Source organism: Phascolarctos cinereus, unplaced genomic scaffold (genome assembly GCF_003287225.1).
Source record: "Phascolarctos cinereus isolate Bilbo 61053 unplaced genomic scaffold, phaCin_HiC Scaffold_5;HRSCAF=322, whole genome shotgun sequence".
NCBI lineage: Eukaryota > Metazoa > Chordata > Mammalia > Diprotodontia > Phascolarctidae > Phascolarctos > Phascolarctos cinereus.
The window spans coordinates 352,980,477-353,000,908 of record NW_027555958.1 but is presented as its reverse complement, the minus strand read 5'-3'; the positions used below and the strand labels follow the sequence as shown (position 1 = coordinate 353,000,908).

At 38.3% G+C, this 20,432-nt stretch overlaps 1 protein-coding gene across 2 annotated transcripts in view; it reads right to left on the bottom strand.

The window, feature by feature from the left end:
* Window positions 1–20,432, bottom strand: part of ACBD3 (acyl-CoA binding domain containing 3) — a 58,608-nt gene that overhangs the window by 16,196 nt on the left and 21,980 nt on the right. For both annotated transcript variants that reach the window (XR_013487292.1, XM_020982143.2), the window contains exons 2-7: window positions 17,773–17,914; window positions 16,888–17,028; window positions 10,938–11,096; window positions 9,157–9,331; window positions 4,106–4,292; window positions 2,682–2,966 (exon numbers count right to left, since the gene is read on the bottom strand). Coding sequence is in view for 1 of the 2 variants with exons in the window: in XM_020982143.2 (XP_020837802.1) it covers window positions 2,682–2,966; window positions 4,106–4,292; window positions 9,157–9,331; window positions 10,938–11,096; window positions 16,888–17,028; window positions 17,773–17,914 (1,089 nt within the window). In the remaining variant the exon portion in view is untranslated. The remainder of the gene's footprint in view (window positions 1–2,681; window positions 2,967–4,105; window positions 4,293–9,156; window positions 9,332–10,937; window positions 11,097–16,887; window positions 17,029–17,772; window positions 17,915–20,432) is intronic.

Here is a 20,432-nt window from a genome sequence, read left to right as displayed (position 1 = left end):
TCAGATGTTTGAGCCATGAACATGGCAGCTAGGTGGCACAGTGACAGCACTGGACTTGAGGTCAAGAAGTTCTAAATTCAACTCTTGGCATAGATACTTAACTAACTTGTGACCTGGACAAGTCACTTAATCTCTCTGTGCATCAGTTTCCTCAACTATAAAACAGAGATAAGAGCACCTACCTTCTGGGATTGTTGAAAGCATAAAATCATGTTTGTAAAAAGCTGTGTAAACCTTAAAGTGCTAAATAAATGTTAGCTATTATCAATACAACAGGGGGAAGGGAATCTCCAGGTTGCCTAAGGAGGGATAAACCAGCCCAGGTAGGACATGGAACAGATCAAGACTACTATTGTCAATCAGTAGTGTGCCTGGGCCCCTCTACCTGCAGCCTAGGTGTGACATAAGGAGAGCTAGTCTTTTTGTTTTTTTAAACCAACCCAGGAGGGTTGGACTAGTTGATCCCTAAGGTTCTTCCCAGCATCTATGAATTTAGTGTATATTACCTAAAAGAATAAAGGAACCTGAACTTAGAGGGCAATTGTTTTCTATGATACCAACATAAAGTAGGTTTTTAAAAGCATGAGGATCAACTAGCATACCTGTAAAACCTGAAGTCTCCAAAAAATTATCAAATTTGTTTTACTGAAGAAAAAAAAACTAAAGTAAAATCTGGCTCATTTGCAGATGAGAAATTTTCTATGTTCTGGTACGTAAAAGACAGGTCCATTGACTCAAGATCCGGGTTTAGGCTAAAGGCTCTAGACTATACATCACCAAAATAAGTAAGAAAAACACTTTTAATTAGTATAAAACCCATTCAGAATAAGAGACAAAAGTGCAAAGTAATACAGGAGAATGGTCTCCCGGGCTGAAACGTGTTTGTTTGTTTGGGGTTTTTTGAAAGAAAACACCTCCTACCATCTTCTCCCTGACTATCATGGCTGCCTGAATAGCTCTTGTGTTAATCCAAATTTTAAAAGTCCTCTTTACAAGTATACCAGGGGTGCAGCTAGCTGGTGCAGTAGATAGAGCACCAGCCTTGAAGTCAGGAGAACCAGAGTTCAAATCCAGTCTCAGACCAGACACTAGCTGTGTGACCCTGGGCAAGTCACTTAACCCCAATGGCCTCACCAAAAAAAAAAAAAGTATACCGTGGAGGAAAGGATTTGGTGATTTCTTTGTCCTTTCAGCCATATGTACATATGAACCCAGATTATAAGGAGCAACAGACATACTTAAAGGTTTAAAAAAAAATCCACCACCATGATACAAACAATTTAATCAACAAGTTATTAAGCTGTTATTTAAAAGGCAGCTTTTGCTTGCTAAGGACTTTATGATCATGCATATGGCAAATTAATTTCAGTGAAATACAGCCAGCACAGAGTAATACAACTAGCAATGAACTTAGGAGTCAGGAGACCGACGTTCAAATCCTAACTATCATTTACTTCCTGTATGACCCCAAGCCAGGTATTTCACTCCTCTGTGAAATGGGGAGAAAATGGGGAGACTAGCCTACATAATTTCTAAGGCCCCCTACAACTGCAAATCCTAGGATTCTGTGAAGGAGTACCTGAAGTACAACAACCTATTCCCTTATGAAGCTGTATAATTAAGTGAAAGAGTAATAAATACTTTATTTGCTTTAAACTTTGTCTCAAGAAGTATTCTTTAAACTTTAATGTTCTACAGAAATGTTAACCAACTCAATAAACACTTTACAGAATATCCATTATTATATCTGGTGATTCATCAGATGCTAAAGGGAAGCAGAGATGGTAACACAAAACTTTAAAATGCAGTTGCCATTCAAATGAGCAAACACTACCATGCCTACATGGGTTCAGAACTGAGTGGAATTGAGCTTTTCTGGGAAATGGAAGTGATGAAACCAACTTGCTAATTATTTAGCAATGCATATACAACATACTGATTAAACAATCTATTGAACCAAAACGTGTGCCACCTTCATGGTCCCTCTGCCAGCTCTAGCTGCAGACTCCACCAGCTTCAGTGTTCAGATTCTCTCTTCTCCCTTTCTCCACTCTCTCCTTCAGCACTACTACTCACTCCCAAGGCTTCCCTTTCCTCTACAGACAACTCCTGCATATTAATGTCCAGAAAAGAATTCAAGGAGGAGAATCATGCATTTAATTTAAAATACCCAAAGGATGTCTCCATACGGATATGCCAGTGGCACCTGCAGCTTTACATATTTAAAACGAAGCTCCTCTGCCATTACTTTCCGCTACCATCCCTCATGCTGGTGCCATATTAATCTTCTAAGTACACATATCTGATTATGTCACTCCCATGCACAAAACCCTTAAATGGCTCCCTAATGACTGCATGATAAAGTTTAAATTCCTGACCCTAGCATTCCAGGTCCTCTACAGTGTGATTTCACCCTAACTTTTCAGTCCTTTCTCATACTACTCCCCTCCATGTACACTGTGCTCCCATCAAACTGGGGTAGTCCCACATTATGTCCTGTACTATCCCTCCCCTCCAATGCTTCCTGCTCATGTGTTCTTTATACCTGGCTCCCCCACCCCAACCCTCTGCCAGTCAAAATTCATCTCAAATGCCATGTCTCTTTCTGTCATTATGCCAAAGATTTTTATAACATACACAGACTTTTATTTTTAAATATGGTTACGAAAAAGCTGCTCTACCTTCGTCTTCTTCATCATCATCACTGGATTCACTGACATGCACACTGACGTTAGTATTGGGAGACTCTGTCCATTCAAAAAATACCCCAAACCCAATGTCATAATTGTCTGTTGCAAATTCCCAGAAGAGGTAAGATCCTTCCTCATGTGTAGGTACTCGGACAGTGACTACTTCTCCTCTGCCCACTGTGATCACTGAATCTGCATCCTGCCGAATCTTCTCTTTAAAGTCTTTGATCTGAGGTCTTGTCCACATGGAAGGTGCAGCTATTACTGGAACAGATTCTAGCAACAAGAGGACTCATAAAAGTTAAAACAGGCCTACCATCTTCATTTATATGACAATATGAGTTAAAAAACCATTTATATAATATTACTTTGACAACCTGGGTCTACTACCAACCTAGAGATAAGGCTCAGATGCTACTTCCCCTCTGGATTTATGAAGAAAACAATCCCGTTGAACTGTTTCTTTGTAGGCCCAACATAAGGCAGTATCTCAATATTATGGGCATATAGAAGAAATCATACAATATCTCAATTCTCATTAATCCTATCAATTCATAATCTTATTTACAACTGTTTTTTATACTTCACTTATAAAAGGGACTTCAGCAATAGTGTCTCTGGGGTAATTCTTGAATTCTTGTAAATAACTGAAGAGGCATTTTAACAAAGAAAGGAAACTAAAGATACAGAGGTAAATTTATTAGGGTTTAGGTGATAGCCTAAGGAAATTTGAATCTGATTTTAGTTTGCATATTGCAAGAAAATAAATCTATCTCTAAAAAGTTTTAGAAATACCCCAAGAAGGTGAAACAAATAAAACTCAGAGAGAATCTGACTTAAACTTCTTAAAGACTAAAGTGAATGGGAGAAGAATGGATACTAAGAAGCAAACACCCTGGAATATCAGACAAACTTTCTATATTTAATTATAGAGATTTTACCCTGAATTTCCCTTTTGAAGATACTGATAGCTCCTGCTGGTAAGCAGAAGGGCATGCCAGTGCATTTCTAAGGTTCCTTCTGATGCTACTTTCTGTGAAATGTTCCAGAGAGAAGTCACAAAGTATGGTTTAGTTCTTTCCATTATATGCTATATGCCACTATTACTGTGGCTGTTTCCATAATTCAAGAGAGGCATATGCCTAGTATGAGATGTCTATCACACGATGTACTATTTTTACCTTTAAATCTACTGGATAAATAACAGGATCAAGAGCACATACAAGAGATTAATCCTAATTTATTTATTTAGATGCAGTATGTTTTTAGTCTATAAGGGCAAAAAATGTTGCTCAATGGACAATTCTTAATGCTCTCATGAGTAATATTCAAATATGCTCCACTCACCCTCCTGGATTTCTTGCTTTTTAGAGTCTTTCGTAGGAAGACTAATGTACACAAATTCCTAATAATACCTTTTGGTCCGTTCTCTAGGACTTCTTCTGAAATTTCTGGTTCCAATTCTTTTGCAGAGCTGTCTGGGTGAGGTTTGGCCTGTCCATTGACTGAGGGCATTTCACCAGGTGTGGCTGCATTCACCTTTGATGCTGCAGGCAAAGATGCTCCAGTTGTTGCTGCTTCTTGCTGTTTCTGTAATGCTGCCTATAATTCAAGAAAAACAGAAAATGTACTGAATGTGAGGAATGACTATTTCAGGATATGATGTTGCCCTTTCACCAAAAGGTAAAAATGTAGAAAAACCTAAAACAGCTATGTATTATTTTGAAATCACCTGAACCAACAGCAGTTAGCAGAGACTACACAAAACACCTGACTGATAAAAGCTGCTTGAGCCTACCAGCACTTGCACACCTGGGGAATGGGTTTTTTCCTTTCCAAATTTTTCTTTCCAGAGGCAAATATCTTATCTATCCAAAATAATTATTACTATGTTAAGTTTGTAAAGACTGCAAGTTTCACACCCTGCCCAAAAGCACATAACACAATGTATCAACTATATGTTAGGAAATTTTTTAAATTGAAATTTTGTTGTTGTTGAAGAACTATATTATTCCATATTAACAGGAAACTGCCACCACCAGTAACAATTACAGGATACCAAAAAAATATATCACTTCTACAAATAATGTATTTAGTTTTTAGAGATCATCTAATAATCTCAACTTGAAGTACCAGGAAAGCTACCAACATTCAAGAAGTACTAGTATCATAAATCTGAAGCTTGAAGAGACCATGGAGGCTATCAAATTCAACCCTCTTATACAAATTAATGAAGTGAGTAACAAAGAGCTGAAGTGACTTATCCAGCATAATACAGCTAGTAAGGGTCTAAGACAGGATTTGAACCCAGGTCTTCCTGACTCCGAATCAATGCCTATTCAATACACTACACTACCTACAGAATGTGTATCGCCTTCAAGAGCCAGGAATAAGAAGGTAGAACAAAGGAGTGACAAGTTTTCAATTTGGTTTCAATAGGTAAAGAATCTCAGAGATCTACTCTTAATCCCTCATTTGATATTTACAAAGATTTGACTTCTCTCCGTTCTCCTCACCCTCCTTCCTCACTGAGGAAGTATGAAAAATAAAATTCCTGTTACAATGAATAAACAAGCAAAACAAATTCTCTCACTGGCCAAGTCCGAAAAAAGGTCTCCATCTGCACTCTGAGTCCATCACATCTCTATTTGGAGATATGAAGTACATTTCATCAGGAGTCCTCTAGAGTAATGGTTGGCCATCATGATCAGAGTTCCTTATTGTCCCCTTCATCCTTTCTTATTGCACAATAGTATTCCACCATTTCTAAATCCCCAAGTGATGGGCATTCTCTCAATTTCTGATTCTTTGCCGCCAAAAAAGAGCTACTGAAAATATTTTTGCACATATCTAACTTCTCATTTTACATATAAGGAAACTGAAACCCAGTTAAATGACTCTCTTCAAATGACTTACCAGGAGTTTATCAGTGTTTTCTAGTATGTCGTTCTAGTACGCTCTAGCATTCTCCTCCAGGATTTTGTTTTTTTCTATTTTCAGCAAGGCTTTCTACTGATTAACCAAGAAACTGTTCACAAAAATTTATACCAGCATGAGCAATTTTACAAACTGTAATATGGTTTAAAAAAAAAAGTATTTTGCAACATAAGATGATGGAAGGAACATCTAAGTTAAAATTAAAGAGGAACCATGAATGAAATGACTCTTTCTGACACTTCTTAGCAAGTCGCAGAATACGAGACTTTGGAAAGGCTCTTAGAGGCCAACTTAGTCTAACTTATATCTGAACAAGGCCAAATTTCCTCAACTATAAAATGGAGATAATAATCGGTCATGTTTACCTCACACAAATGTTGAGAGGATCAAATGAGATAATGTATGTAAAGCGCGCACACGCACACACACCTCTATGCAATTTATCTTAATGCCAATTAAAAAAAAGAAAGCTATAAAGGATGGAAACTATAAATGAAAGAAAACTGCTCAAGAAATTTTTTCCTTATATAGCCATTAAAGTGTGTGTATAAATATATACAGTCCCTTCAGTTATAACACTTGTTTGAAAATGTAAATTTGTTCCAGCACAACTAATACATTAATGAACAAACTGAACATAATGCAAATTTTGAGTTTACTTCTACAAGATTTCCTCTACAATAAAAAGTGAACAACGCAGAAAAATTGTACCATTTCATAATTATTCAAAAACTGCTACCCTTCCAACAATGCCTATTTCTACAAGGAAATTTCAGGTCTTTTCCAAGTTAAAGTTCCATATTTCTGTACATCCTCTGATGCAATAAGAACTATGGACAGAGGAAGGCTGGTCCATACACCTACTCTTTCTGCCACACTTCAGCCCCAAAGCCCACAGCTAGGATCCTGTCCAAGTTGTTTGAGCAGCCCGGGTCCAAGGCTATAGATGCAGTCACTCTGTTGTAGTATCGATGCATTTCTTAACCATTTAACATGTATAAAACTATGCTATTTTTAATTAGGTTCCTATCTTTTTTATAGATGTCACTAACAAAACATTTGTGTTATGTTCCTAACCCTATTTCTCTCACAAGCCCTGTGGTTTTCACTGCATGATTTTGCAGAGCTTGGGGGAACATATATACTATGTCAAAATAGGACTGACTGCACGCATATTTCTCCAAAAACACAAACTTGGAATTGGAATGAATTTTCATTTTGCACCCACCACTTTTCAAGAGAAATTGGTGATGTCTTATGGTTTTCACAGATATCAAATATGTGAATCATAAATAAAACTAGGTTTCTGATACACCATATGATTTTGCAAGGACTCAAAGAACATGCCAGCTTACTTCACACTGTCCTCTCTACTCTTGCTGTCAAGACTGTTAAATATGTCAGAAGTAGAAAATTCACAAATTCTACGTTCCAAAGAATATGCTATACGTTTGTATATTTGTATAACCCTAACTCTATTTATATGGAATGGCTTTTGTGTTATTTTAATAATAAATAGGAGGAATACAGCTTCTCTTCCTTCACTCAGATTCTTCGCTCATAACTGCTCTATCACAGCTAAATAAATAAAACTTAACCTATAGATGAAAAGACTGTAAAGCAAAGCCTCACAGGGTTGGGAGGAGCTGTCAAGAATCTGATCTCCACACGCATGCCTTTCAAGAACCTAGGGCTATCAATTTATCACAATGAGGCCTTGGGGCTGGGGCTTTATCTCATCCCTCTAATCATGCAAAGTATGAGGAAAGGGAGGGTTCTGTTATCACCACATCTTGTAGAATGGGAAACTGAGGCACAGAGAATCACCTGAAGCTTAAACTACCTGCTTAAGTTCTTAGAGATTCTGTCAGAACTAGTGCGATAACTCTGGCTTCTAGTCCAGCGCTCCTTCCACAAAAGCACAACTAAGAGCTAGCTGATTTCTAGCCCAGTGCTCTTATGATACACTATACTGTGATACTGAACGGTTCCACAGAATACTGCCTTGAGAGTTAACCACAGCTATCAGGCCAGAGGGGCCTTTCAGTTCACAAGTCAAGGCCAAATCAGGCCCCCAGGCAGCATCATTCACACTTACAGCCACTCAGAGGGAAAGGCAATTTCTGCTTTCAACCCAAGTGAAGGAGACGCAGGATCAGAGGATCTACAGTTGCTAGAGCCCTTGGAACAGATTCCAACTCTCCTCACTTAAAAGAGGAGGAAGTCCCAGATGAAACACAGAAGCAGCCTAGCATAATGGATAGTTGGGGGCCTAGCTTCAGATTCTCCCTTAGACACCAAAGAGCTAAGTGACTTTAGGTAAGTCATTTACCCTCTCTCAGCTTCAGCATCCTCATCTGTAAAATGGAGATAATAGTAACACCCACCTCATGGGGCTATTGTGACAATCAAACAGCTCTGCAAACTTTAAAATACTACATAAACGTTAGCTAGTTATTATTCAATGATCTGTCTAAAAATATACAGGGAACAACCAGCAAAGGCCAGGTCCTCTCACACCTGCTCTATGATATTCTTCCCATCTCATCAGGTAGGTTGCTTTGACTGGTAGGTAGGTGCTGGACTGCCTGGCTCCTGGGGGTTCTCTAGTCCAGGGATTGCTGGGATCCTCAGGAGATCAAGGACTCACCCACACTCTGTGGCAGCTTCAGACAACACAGTTTACTGGCCATGATGATCCCAATTTACACTCCCACATGAATATCTACTGCCATTTTTTCTAGGTTGTAAGAGATGATAAAGCAGCTTCTGGAGGCACTCTTGTCAATTAAACACTCATTTTTAAAATACTACCAAAACATGGTACTTCAAGTATATTTTGTTTTGTAACTGTCCATGAAATCACATCTAGGACCTAACCAAAATAGACCCTTTCTCCTCAAGGTAGAACTAAAGCTCTTTTACCTTGGATCATAGTTTAAAGTTCACTAGTATTGATCTAGAGACAGGGCCTGGCCCTATGATTTCACTGGTGGGCGAGCTCCAGATGAGGAAATGCCCTCTACGATGGCAGATCAGCAGCGTCTCTGCAAGCCAAGAGTCTTGAGAGAGCTGCCAGGAGCACCAAGAGGGTTAGGGACCTGCCTCAGGGTCACACAGCTAGCCTGAGTCAGAGGGAGACTTGAAGTCAAACCTTCCTGGATGTAAGGCTAGCTGTCTATTCTCTCTACTCTCTATGCCATTAAAATATGAAGTTTACAAAATGCTTTACACAGATTATCTCATATGCTCCTTTCAACAATCCTATGAAAGATGTACCACACTGTAGGGATTATCTCCCTTTCATAAATGAGGAAACGAAGACTCAAAGAGCTTATGCCAGTACCGGTGCTCACAGAACTACTGGGATCAGAGGCTGGAGTGGAACTCAGGTCTCTCCCGATTCCAAGTGAAAAACTCATCTTACCACAGCATACTGTCTCTCAACTACCACTTGCTTTATACAATGAATCTCTATTCCAACCAAACTGAATACCTTCCCTAACGCTGCAGTCTGAGTCTATCATACCTGTTGCTGCGAAAGCTGGACTTGATACAACTGCTGCATGTACTGCTGATAATGCTGCTCTTGCAGCTGCCGAATGAGAATCTGCTGCTGCTCATAGTTCCCTGGATACTGCTGGGCCGCGTACTGCTGGAACTGCACAGCAGTCTGGGAGTTTAGTGCTGCCATTATCTGTTGCCTAAAAATGTTAAAAATAGACCAGGCTGACTACAAAGGACTATTTACTATGAAAGGTAAGTCATTGATATATATATATATTAAAGTTTACAAACCCTTTAAAATGACTAGGCCAGTTATGCTCATTAACATGTGCCTCTGGCCTAGAAGTAATAAGGCACTGAATCTACAGTTGTAATGAACACTGTTTCTATTCAATTTTAGCTAACTTTTCAAAGAACTATGTCTTGGAGGGATTTCTTTTTCAACAAAGCCTGCAATTTCATTGGTTTAAGGAACTCTTGGTGAAGAACTCCCTCTATCAATACAGACTGTGCCCTGCTCTGAAACTTGTAGTCTTTGACAGACTTTGAGAGTTGCCTGGGGAACCAAGAGGGTAAATGACTTGTCCCAGCTTACACCGCCAGTCTGTGCCAGAGGCAGGGCTTGACCTCAAGCCTTTTTGACTCCAAGGCCAACCCTCTACCCACTACACTGCATGCTGCCTTTTGTGGGTGCTTTTATATAAGACAGAAAGCAGCATGAGAGGATAGGAATCATTATTAGATAACTGTGGTAAAAGTACAGGTAAAATCGGTGAAATTGTGGTTCCACAGGATTGGGAAGAAACCTCACAGGTCATCTAAATCCAACTCCCTTCTTTTACAGATGAGGAAATGGAAACCCAGAAAGCTTAAGCAACTTGCCCCAGGTCACAAGAATAATAAATTAACAGTAAGGATTCAAACCAAGGACCTCTGATTTCAAAGCACTGGTCCTTTCCACTATCACGCTATTTAGAACCTTGCAAAAAGTTATCTGTTTTCATGAACTGAGAGCTACATGGTCAATTCACCAGAAACCCAGAAGCCACCCAGGCACACCAGGGCAGTCACAGATACTATGACAAACAGTGTCAATGCTCCCTACTTCACTAATATAAGGATAGAAATGAATGACGTCCAGATATGGGATTTTCCCCAGGTCCTCTGATTTCAAAGTACTCAACAGTTTTCTTATAATAACAATGAAAACATCTGTCCATGCTTTATTTCTCCCCATTATATTTCAGGTACTTGAAGACAGGGACTCAGGGTGGCAGAGTAGTTAAGAACACTGGGTGGGAAACCTGAGAACTGGGTTCTGAATCCCAGCTCTGTCACTTCTTATTTTTGTGACCTTGGGCAAGGCACACAACCTCTGTCAGCTTCAGTTATTTCATCTGCAAAATGGCCTCTTTGAGCTCCAATTTTATGATCCTATAACTATCTTACTTATCTTTGTATTTCTCAGGAATTAGCCAAGTTTCCTGCACACAGCAGGCATTTACTCAATGCTGAATGAAAGCATTCCGAAAGGGCCAGAGGTAAGATAGGAGAAACCTCAGTAGCTCTCTATGAAGAGAACGCCATCAATGCCTAGAGGCAGAATTTGAGACAGAGGTCACTGCACCCCTTCAAGGCCAAGCCTTTAGAGAGGAGGCTCTTTTTTAATCATTAAGTTATCACTGGTACAAACTTCCATCAAGCTATAATAACAGCACTGCTCCAAAGCACATAATGAAGAATAAGGCTCCAATGACTGACTTAGTAATCCATTTGTAAGTGCCATCTAAGGAGGAGGCTTACTTCTGCTGTTCCAGCCGCAGCTTCTCCTCCTCTATTCGTCTCCTTTCCTCTGCTTCCCTTTTCAACCTTTCAGTTTCTTCTTGAATACGTTTTTCTTCCTCCCTTTGCAAACGTTCTCTTTCTTCCTTTTCCCGACGCCTTTGCTCCTCCTCTTCCTTCCTACAAGGTAAAAAAAAAAAACAAAACAGAGAGAATGAGTGTATTAAAATGAAACCCAGCCCCTCTTTTTTGTCTTTCAAAACCTTTTTATCTTATTTTTTCAATTAATTTATTTTGAAATATCAACAATCACTTCCATAAGCTTTTGAGTTTTAAATTCTTCTCCCCCCCTTTCCCCACCTCCCTCCCCAAGACAGTGTGCAATCTGATACAGGCTATACATATACATTTCTATTAAACATATTTTCACATTAGCTAGGTTGTAAGGAATAATTAGAACTAATAGGAGGAACCACCAGAAAGAGGAAACAAAACACAACAGAAGAAAAAAAATAGCAAATAGCATGCTTCGATTTGCATTCAAACTCCATAGTTCTTTCTTTGGATGTGGATAGCATTTTCCATCATGAGGCCTTTGGAGATGTCTTAGATCCTTGCACTGTTGAGAAGGGCTAAGTCTATCAACTTCAGTCATCGCACAATGTGTCTGTTACTATGTATAATGTTCTCCTGGTTCTGCTCATTTCACTCAGCATCAGACCATACAAGTCTTTCCAGGTTTTTTCTGAAGTCAGCCTGTTCATCATTTCTTATAGCACAATAGTATTCCATTACATTCACATACCACAATTTGTTCAGCCATTCTCCAATTGATGGACATCCCCTCAATTTCCAATTCTTTGCCACCACAAAAAGAGCTGTGATAAATACTTTTGTACATGTGGGTCCTTTTCCCATTTGTATGCTCTGTTGGGGATATAGCCCTAGAAGTGGTATTGCTGGGTCACAGGATATGCACATTTTTATAGCCCTTTGGGCATAGTTCCAAATTGCTCTCCAACATGGTTGGATCATTTCACAACTCCACCAACAATGCATTAGTGTTCCAATTTTCCCACATTTCCAACATTTATCATTTTCCTGTTTTGTTATGTTGGCCAATCTGATAGGTGTGATGTGGTACCTCAGAGTTGTTTTGATTTGCATTTCTCTAATCAACAGTGATATAGAGCATTTTTTCATATAACTATGGGTGGCTTTAATTTTTTCATCTGAGAAATGCCAGTTCATATCCTTTGACCGTTTATCAACTGGGGAATGACTTGTATTCTTATAAATTTGACTTAATTCTCTACATATTTTAGAAATGAGGCCCTTATCAGAGAAATTGGTTGTAAAAATTCTTTTCTAATTTTCTACTTTCCTTCTCATCTTGGTTGCAGTTTTGTTTGTGCAAAAACTTTTCAATTTTATGTAATCAAAGTTATCCATTTTGCATTTCATAATGTTCTCTATCTCCTGTTTGGTCATGAATTCCTCTGTTCTCCATAAATCTGATAGGTAAACTATTCCTTGCTCCACCCCCTCTTTTTCAAAAGACAGACGACTGAGATTTCAGGTTCTACAATTTGGAAGGTATGTTCTGTACAGCTAGCTGTAGTATTAGGCAATATGTTTCTGGTGAATTTAAACTAAGAACAGAAAAGCTAATATGAGAAGACATTTGTCCTCAGAGACTACTGTGGTCAACATATCTCTGACATAATACAATCCCCACCACCTCCATTATCATCACAGCATTTACTTAGTGCTTCATGGTTTGCAAAGCATGTCATCTCAACTGAGCCTCACAACAGCCCTGTGAGGTAGGTGTGAGATTTAACAAAAAAAAGCTTATTATTTTACCAAATGAAGTTTGTACAGTGAATCATTTAACATCAAAATGTAATTATGTATATTTGTAAACCTATTATAGCAGCACCTCATTTGCCCCAAATGATCAAGCAATGAGCTGTCCTGCCTAAGTTAGTTTTTCCAGATGCATGAAACTTATCTTCACAAGTGCTAAAACTTTTTCTATTTTGAACTATCTGGGATAAAATCCAAAATGTATCACAACCTCCCCTGGCTTTTTAATATGTAGTATGCTGAACATAATTTAACCTGATTTTGGGGACTGATCATTGACTTGGGTTCAAAATCTGCCTCATTAACTAGGTGTGTGGCCTTGAGCAAATTACTAAAACTCTCTGAGACTCAGTTTTCATATTTGTAAAAGGACAATAATAATTAGAACTTACACCACGAATGCTGACAAGAGCAAATATAATGAAGTACATAAACCTTAAGGTACAAGTTTGCATTGCAAACCTTAAAGTGCGATAAAAATGAGTTGTTATTTATTATAAATTTCAATCATTGCAGGACAAAGAGTACTGGATTTGGAGTCAAAGAACCTAGATTCAAATCCTGATTCTGCTATTTACTACTTGTGTGATTTTGAGCAAAGAAGAACCTCCCTGGACTTCTGGACCTCTAAGATCCCTTCCATGTCTAAACCTGTCATCCCATGATCTTGGACTTATAAAGGGTGTAGAGCCTCTGCTCCTACCCTAAATGATCTCAGACTTTCACTCTGAATTGTGTGCTGCCATGTGCCTGGTCTTGATCCTTGCTTTTGGTGTGCTTGCCTCTAAGAGTTCTATCCCTTTCTAACTGGCTGTAAAACCAACTAATTATACAAAATAAAAGTACCTAGGCTAGGAGTAAAGTGGCTCTACTATCACACATCTGGACTGGAAAGGCCCTCAGAGCCCATTTAGCCTATTCTCTCCTTTTACAGATAACCAAACACAAGTCCAGGCAGGTCATCTGATCTGTCCATGGTCTCAGAGGCAGTAAAAGCAGAGTGGTGAGCTGGAGTCCTCGGACAGCACTCCTTCTGCTGTACTATGCTGCCTCCCTCTCTAAGTAGAATACCTGGACTTCTCATAAACTTGGGCCATTCGCTGGCTTCTTTTGCTTAGATGTTAGGGTTTACCTGTATTTTGGATAACTCAACTTATGGAATGGATGTTACTATCTTTTTATATTTATGTGTGTGTGTGTGTATGTATGTATGTATGTGTATATGAATGGGGTATTTTAGCAAAAAAAAAAGAGAGAGAGAATATTACTAAATTGGAAAAAAAAATCAAACAGCTTTCTGCCATGATTTCTAGCTATGTCCCTTTCTTACCACCATCTCCTGTTCTTCAATCTCTCCATCAGCCTCATTTCTAAAATATTCTCTGTCCTCATCCATGGCTTCCAGCTTCCCCACTCTTCTGTTTCACTAGTCCAGTACCACCATTCTAGTCTCACTTCCCTCCCTTGACACTCCACCTTATGATGAAGTAATTCAACCATACACTATCAGCTACCCTCAAATCACCTGCCACTTGTCTTTTCACCAGTCATACCCTGTCAAACCCCAACCCCAGTTTATCCCCACCATTTTCCTTCTTCACTCCTATTCATGCGCTACAAACAGCACTAGAGAAAGTCATGCATTTGTGTCCACCAGGGTTACAACATTGTATGTTACCTAATCTCAACCAGGCCTTCACTGTTACAAAACAATCTTTTACTCTCACTCTGTTTCCCCCTCTAAGCTCTCAGCACAGGATCTTGCCTCCTCATTAAAAAAATAAAGGCCAAGGGCAGCTAGGAGGCGCAGTGAATAGAGCACTGGCCCTGGAGTCAGGAGGACCCAAGTTCAAATCTGGCCTCAGACACTTGACACCACTAGCTGTGTGACCTTGGGCAAGTCATTTAACCCCAACTGCCTCACCAAAAACAGAGGCCATCAATGTATACTCCTTCTTTACTTCACTCCACACATCTACAAATCTCTCAGTATCAACTTCATCTTCTCCTCCATTTGAGTCTCTGATAAATAGAAAGCTTTTTTTCTTACTAACCCCTTCACTCATGTTCTTGGATCCAGTCTTCTCCAGGAGTTTGCCCCTGAGTCATTCTCTTCTTCATCTTCAGTTCAAAAAACATTTTAAATATTAAGTGTGCCTTCAATCTCTCCTTAGCCAATGGCTCTTTCCCCACCATCTGCAAACGTCTAGGAGTCCCTCCTCCCTAAAAAAAACCCTTTCATTTAACTCAGCCATCTCCTCAAGATATCATCCTACATCCCTTCCCCCTTTCACCACCAAACTCCCAAAATAGAGCATGTAAATTAATTTCCTATATTTCCTCTTACCCTAAACTCTCTTCTTAAATTACTGTATCTGTCTTCTACCTCCACCCTTACTTGAACCTGCCCTGTGCAAGGCCACCAAAGAATTCTTTCCTGATATATCCAAAGGCCTTTTCTCAGTCTTCATTCTACTTGATGTCTCTGCTGCCTCTGACACTATTAATCACCTCCACATACACACTCTGTACCCTTCCTCCTGGACACTCTTGCCTATCCATGCTTGGCCTCCTTCTCAGAGTTTTCTTTGCTGGATCATAATCTAGTTCTTATCTACTTACCATGTATATTATACCCCTCCATCCATATTTTACTTCTCTTTATACATCTTTTCCCTTTGTGGTCTCATCAGCACCTACTAGATGACTCCCAAATCTATAGACAAGCCCTAATCTCTCTGCATTACCAACTACCTGCTAGCGAGCTCCACCCAATGTCCTGACAGCACATCAAAACCAACATATCTACAAGAACACTCCTATTCCCTCCCCAAATCCAACCTTTCTTCAAACTTCCTAACTTCCTTTCAGGGGATCCTTCTAGCCAGCCAAGTTCCCAACCTTGGGGTCATTCACGACTTCCTTCTCCTTTACCTTCCACATAAATTCAAAGACAAAGTCTTATCAATTCAAGATGAGGTCTCATCAATTCAACCTCTACATCTCTTATATCTGTCCCATTCTCTCCAATCACACAATCTCTACTTTAGTTCACTTTTCACTGAAATAACTGTAAAAACCTCCTAGCTTGTCTCTCTACATCTAGTCTGTCCCACTTCTCTAATCTATTCTCCTGACACACTGATATTCATAAAACAAAAATCTATGTCACTCTCATACTAAAAAATATTCAACAGCTCTATATTGCCTCTGAAATAAAACATAAAATCCTCAGCCTGGAACTGCAAACTCTCTATAATATAGCTCCCAACTGCCTTTCCAATCTTATTTCATATTACTAATCAAACTGATCTGCTAGGTATTTCCTATATGAAGCATTCTATATCCAAGCTCCATGCCTTTGCCTAATTAGTCAGAAGATGGTAAGATGAGAGATCTAGAGTTAGAAGCCTCAGGGCCAACTAATTCAACTCACTTATTTCATAGTTGAGGAAACGATGCCCCTCATATCTAGAATGTACTATTTTCACCTCCTAGTACAGCTCAGGGGTTACTTTACATACAAGGTCTTTCCTGATTCCCCTACTGTTTACTGCTTTTCCTTCTTAAAATTATCTTGTTATTTTTCTGTATTTTATTTATACATGTCATTCAGTAGACTATTAACTCCCCGAGGTCAGAGACTTTTTCAATTTTATTTTTATATCCCTAGCCCTTGAACACGGTAGGCACTTAACACACTTTTTGTTTAAGTAGTAAAGGTCTTCAACACTAACCAAATCAGGTATTCAGCACAGCCAATGCTATGAAACAGAACTTAAATATTCAACAGTTTTGATGAACAGTGTAGTCAGGTTGTATGAGGAAGGTGGTGTGCAGATCCAAATGAAAGTCTTCATGATTTAAAAGCTTATAATGAAATTACTGAAAAACTAAATGTCAAAAAAAGAATGTTGTCACCTCTATACCTATAGTTAGGGAAAACCAGAAATTACAAAACAATAGTACATTCTGGGAAAAAGAAACAACTGCAACACAGTGAGATCTTAAGAAAAAAGTTATCTAATATAAAACCAATGTGCCTTGGAGCAAATCATCAATATACAGGACTGGAAAAGAACTCTGTGCCCTTAAATTTCACCTTCTTTTTTCTTGTTCTTGCTTCTCTATTTTATGGGATGTGACATATGTTGAAAAAAGATAGCAACATCTATTTAGCAGCTTGACGAACTCTAGCATAGCATCCTCTTTAGACAGATTTCCCAGGGCTGCCCATTCTTTCCTGTAAAAATTAAACAACAACAATCACCATCCTTAAGACGAACAATTCCCAACTATCACTAAAATGAATCCCATCGAGTAGTAAAATGAAATACTTTGTTTTGCCATAAGAACCTCAACTCCTTCCCCCAATAAGATCTTACATCTACTTACTAAAATAATTTATTATTTACTAAATTTGCTAAATCATCATATTGGCATAAGAGTACACTTCAGGTATCAAGCTGTTTTAGTCCTGAGAGCAACCCTAAGGCATATCTTAAACACCAGTTTTTCAGAGGCAACAAAAAGTTACCAGATTGGATTTTTCTCATCTTTCATCAGTAATTTTAATATCCTAGGGTTTAAGAAAAAATAGAATGCTCAATGCATTTCCCTTCTGTCATAATCTGGTTAAGCAAATCAGGGTCTGAGAGCTGGATGAGATCTTTGACATCCAACAATGATGATATTAAGTTATTAAAATGAAAATAATTTTTAAAAGTCTGTTCCCTAACTCTCGGTCAGTAGAAATCAAATGAAATTATACTTTTCTTATATTCATAATTAAATGAATGATTCTGCTACAATATCTGACCCAAAACTTCTCCAAGCCAAATATCGGAAGACTCCAGAAAATAGAAGTAAAAACGAGTTAACTCCAATACATCTTCTCAGCTCTAAGTCAAATTCCTCTCATAGTCAGATTATCTTGGAGCCTTCACTGTGATTTCATTAAATTCCTCAAGCAGCAAATCCATGTTACCTTCTGTCATTTCCCAAGACATCAAAAAATCCAACTTCAGGATAAGTGTCTGGATTACACGGACCCCAAAGAACCTGCTTGTACAGTGCCACAAGTTTGAGTTTTTCTTCGTAAGTCGGATGAAATGCTTTGCCATCTTTATCTGCAAAAAAGCACACACACACACACACACACACACAAAATATGATCCTAGATTGTAACTACATAAAGGACAATATACATACTCCAATAGAGAGGCAAATGGATAAAGAGAATGGAAGGGGGACATGGGAAGTAGTTTCTAAGTAACAGACAGCTACCTGAAGGTCTAAGTTTAATTAGTTGTAAATATAAGCTTAATTGGTTTGTCATTATTTGAAATTCATAATAAATTATTTTTAAAAAGAAACTGTGATTTATGATAACAATATACATTATGTTCAGTAACCTGCACTAAAATCTCTCTATAGGAGCTATGCCACAAAATCATCTTACTGTAGCTAACAAAACAGGGTTTTTCTTTAACTTTAGTAACTAAATACTAATAGATAAAACCTAAAATAGATTCCCATTCACCTCTATTCCCTAATACCATTCTTTACTCTAGAGAATACTGTCATAGCTATGTGGCAGTATATGTGGCTAAGGCCCATATACTGAAAGCAATCTATCTGCCAATAGAGCAGCTGACCAGCAAAATAGAACCTGTAAAGTTGAAAGAAGCTTGACTGAGGCCTTTAAAACAAAACGGAATTCAAAGATTATTTTCAAAACAACACTTTTGAGTTAAATGAATTAGTACTGTTATATCAATAAGATAGAACTGTGTGGAAATACACCTAAATGAGAAGGAAAAGCAGCAGGGAGCACATACAGGTTAGGACAAAAAGACAGAAACACATGATAATGTGGTGAGATTTATGTTAAATAATATAAGCAAGAAAGGGATGTCTTCCTGACACAGAGACAGGATACAGCTGTGAGGTCACTCTCTATATCTTCTGAAGCTCCCTGTCCACTAAAAGAAAAGAATCTGATAAATCCTTAACTTGACTTTTGATGACTCCCTCACTTAAAAGGTGGCAGAAGCAATGATATAAACTGTCACATTAGAAACTAACTTCCAACCACAGAAGAACTGGCTGAAGAAGGGAATCAGAAAATCATTTTACCCCAGACCTGACAAAGATGAAAATAAAAGACATGTCCAAACAATATCCCTCCTAGACTTCGGGGAAGCCAATTTCAAAAAGTTCAGAGAAAAGACGAGTATGATCCCCAGACTAGAAATTTTAAGATGACAGTTCAAGAGGGAACATACCTAGTAAAAAAAATTCTGGGCACATCACACATTATGTTAATAAAACAAGGAAACTGGATTTTTAAAATGGCTTCATAAAAGGCTATCTTTTAAGAGGTTATTAATTTATGGTTTATTAAAGACGTGTAAAAGATAGGAGCAGAGTTATGTAACCAAGAAAGCATGAAGACCATAAAAAAAGACAAGAACAAAAAAGGCCTTTAAAAATCACATCAAGATTTATAGCAGCATTTTCTGTAGTAGTAAGGAACTGAAAAGAAACTATGTATCCATCCAACTGGGCAGTGGATAAACAGATTTGTGTCACATGAATGTATCTGAATATTACTGTGCTATAAGAAATGAATGCAAAAAAGTATAGAAGACTTAACATAAACTGATACAAAGTGAAATAAGAATCGGGAAAACAATATATGTAATAGCTATTACACTGTATGTGGAAAGACCGACAAAACTAAATGCTGTGAAATTATAATGATCAAACCTGCTCCCAAATGAGAAAAATGAAAACGTATCTTCATCTCTCTTCTTCATAGAGTTGTGGATTTGGAATACTGCAACTTATCAGACTTTTCCATCATGTTGGTTAGTTTGCTTGAAAATTTTTCCCTTATTTTTTATTGTTATAAGAGACAGTTCTCTGGAAGTCCTTAGGAAATCTTAGATAATCAGTCTTTAATATATCTTTTTATAAAGAGAGGGATCCAAAATAGAAAATGTAAGTAATGTAAAAACAAAATACGACAACATTTTTTTAAAATTTTTTTTTAATTTTTTAGGCAATTGGGGTTAAGTGACTTGCCCAGGGTCACACAGCTAGAATGCGTCAAGTGTTTGGTCTGAGACTGGATTTGAACTCAAGTCCTCCTGATCCAAGGCTGGTGCTGTCTACTGCGCCACCTAGATGCCTCCTAAAAATTTTTAAAAGAAAGAAAATAGGTTTAAGCTACTGTCTTCACTGTATACTATCGGGAAAAAAAACCCACATCAGGATAAACAGGGAAATGATTACTGAAGAGGCCTGCTGACTGGGATAGACGGTAAATGATAACAGTTAACAAAGATACAGTGGAATGACTCAAATACTATTTTGCTTCCATTCAAGGAGCCCCAAATTCAAACTTCACCTTTTCCCCTAAGCTCATCCCTCTTCCTAACTTCCTTATTTCTGCTGAGAACATTACTATTCTCTTTCCCTTTTCTCAAGACGGCGGACAAAAAAACCCCAAAGGAATCAAAGGAAAAGAAGGTCAGAAAGGGAAAAAAGGGAGAACAAAAAGGAAGATATGGCTGAAAAGGTGGTGAAAAAGCCTCAAAAAGCACTGCAGTTGGACCGAGTCCTGGCCCAAGGGATTGGTAG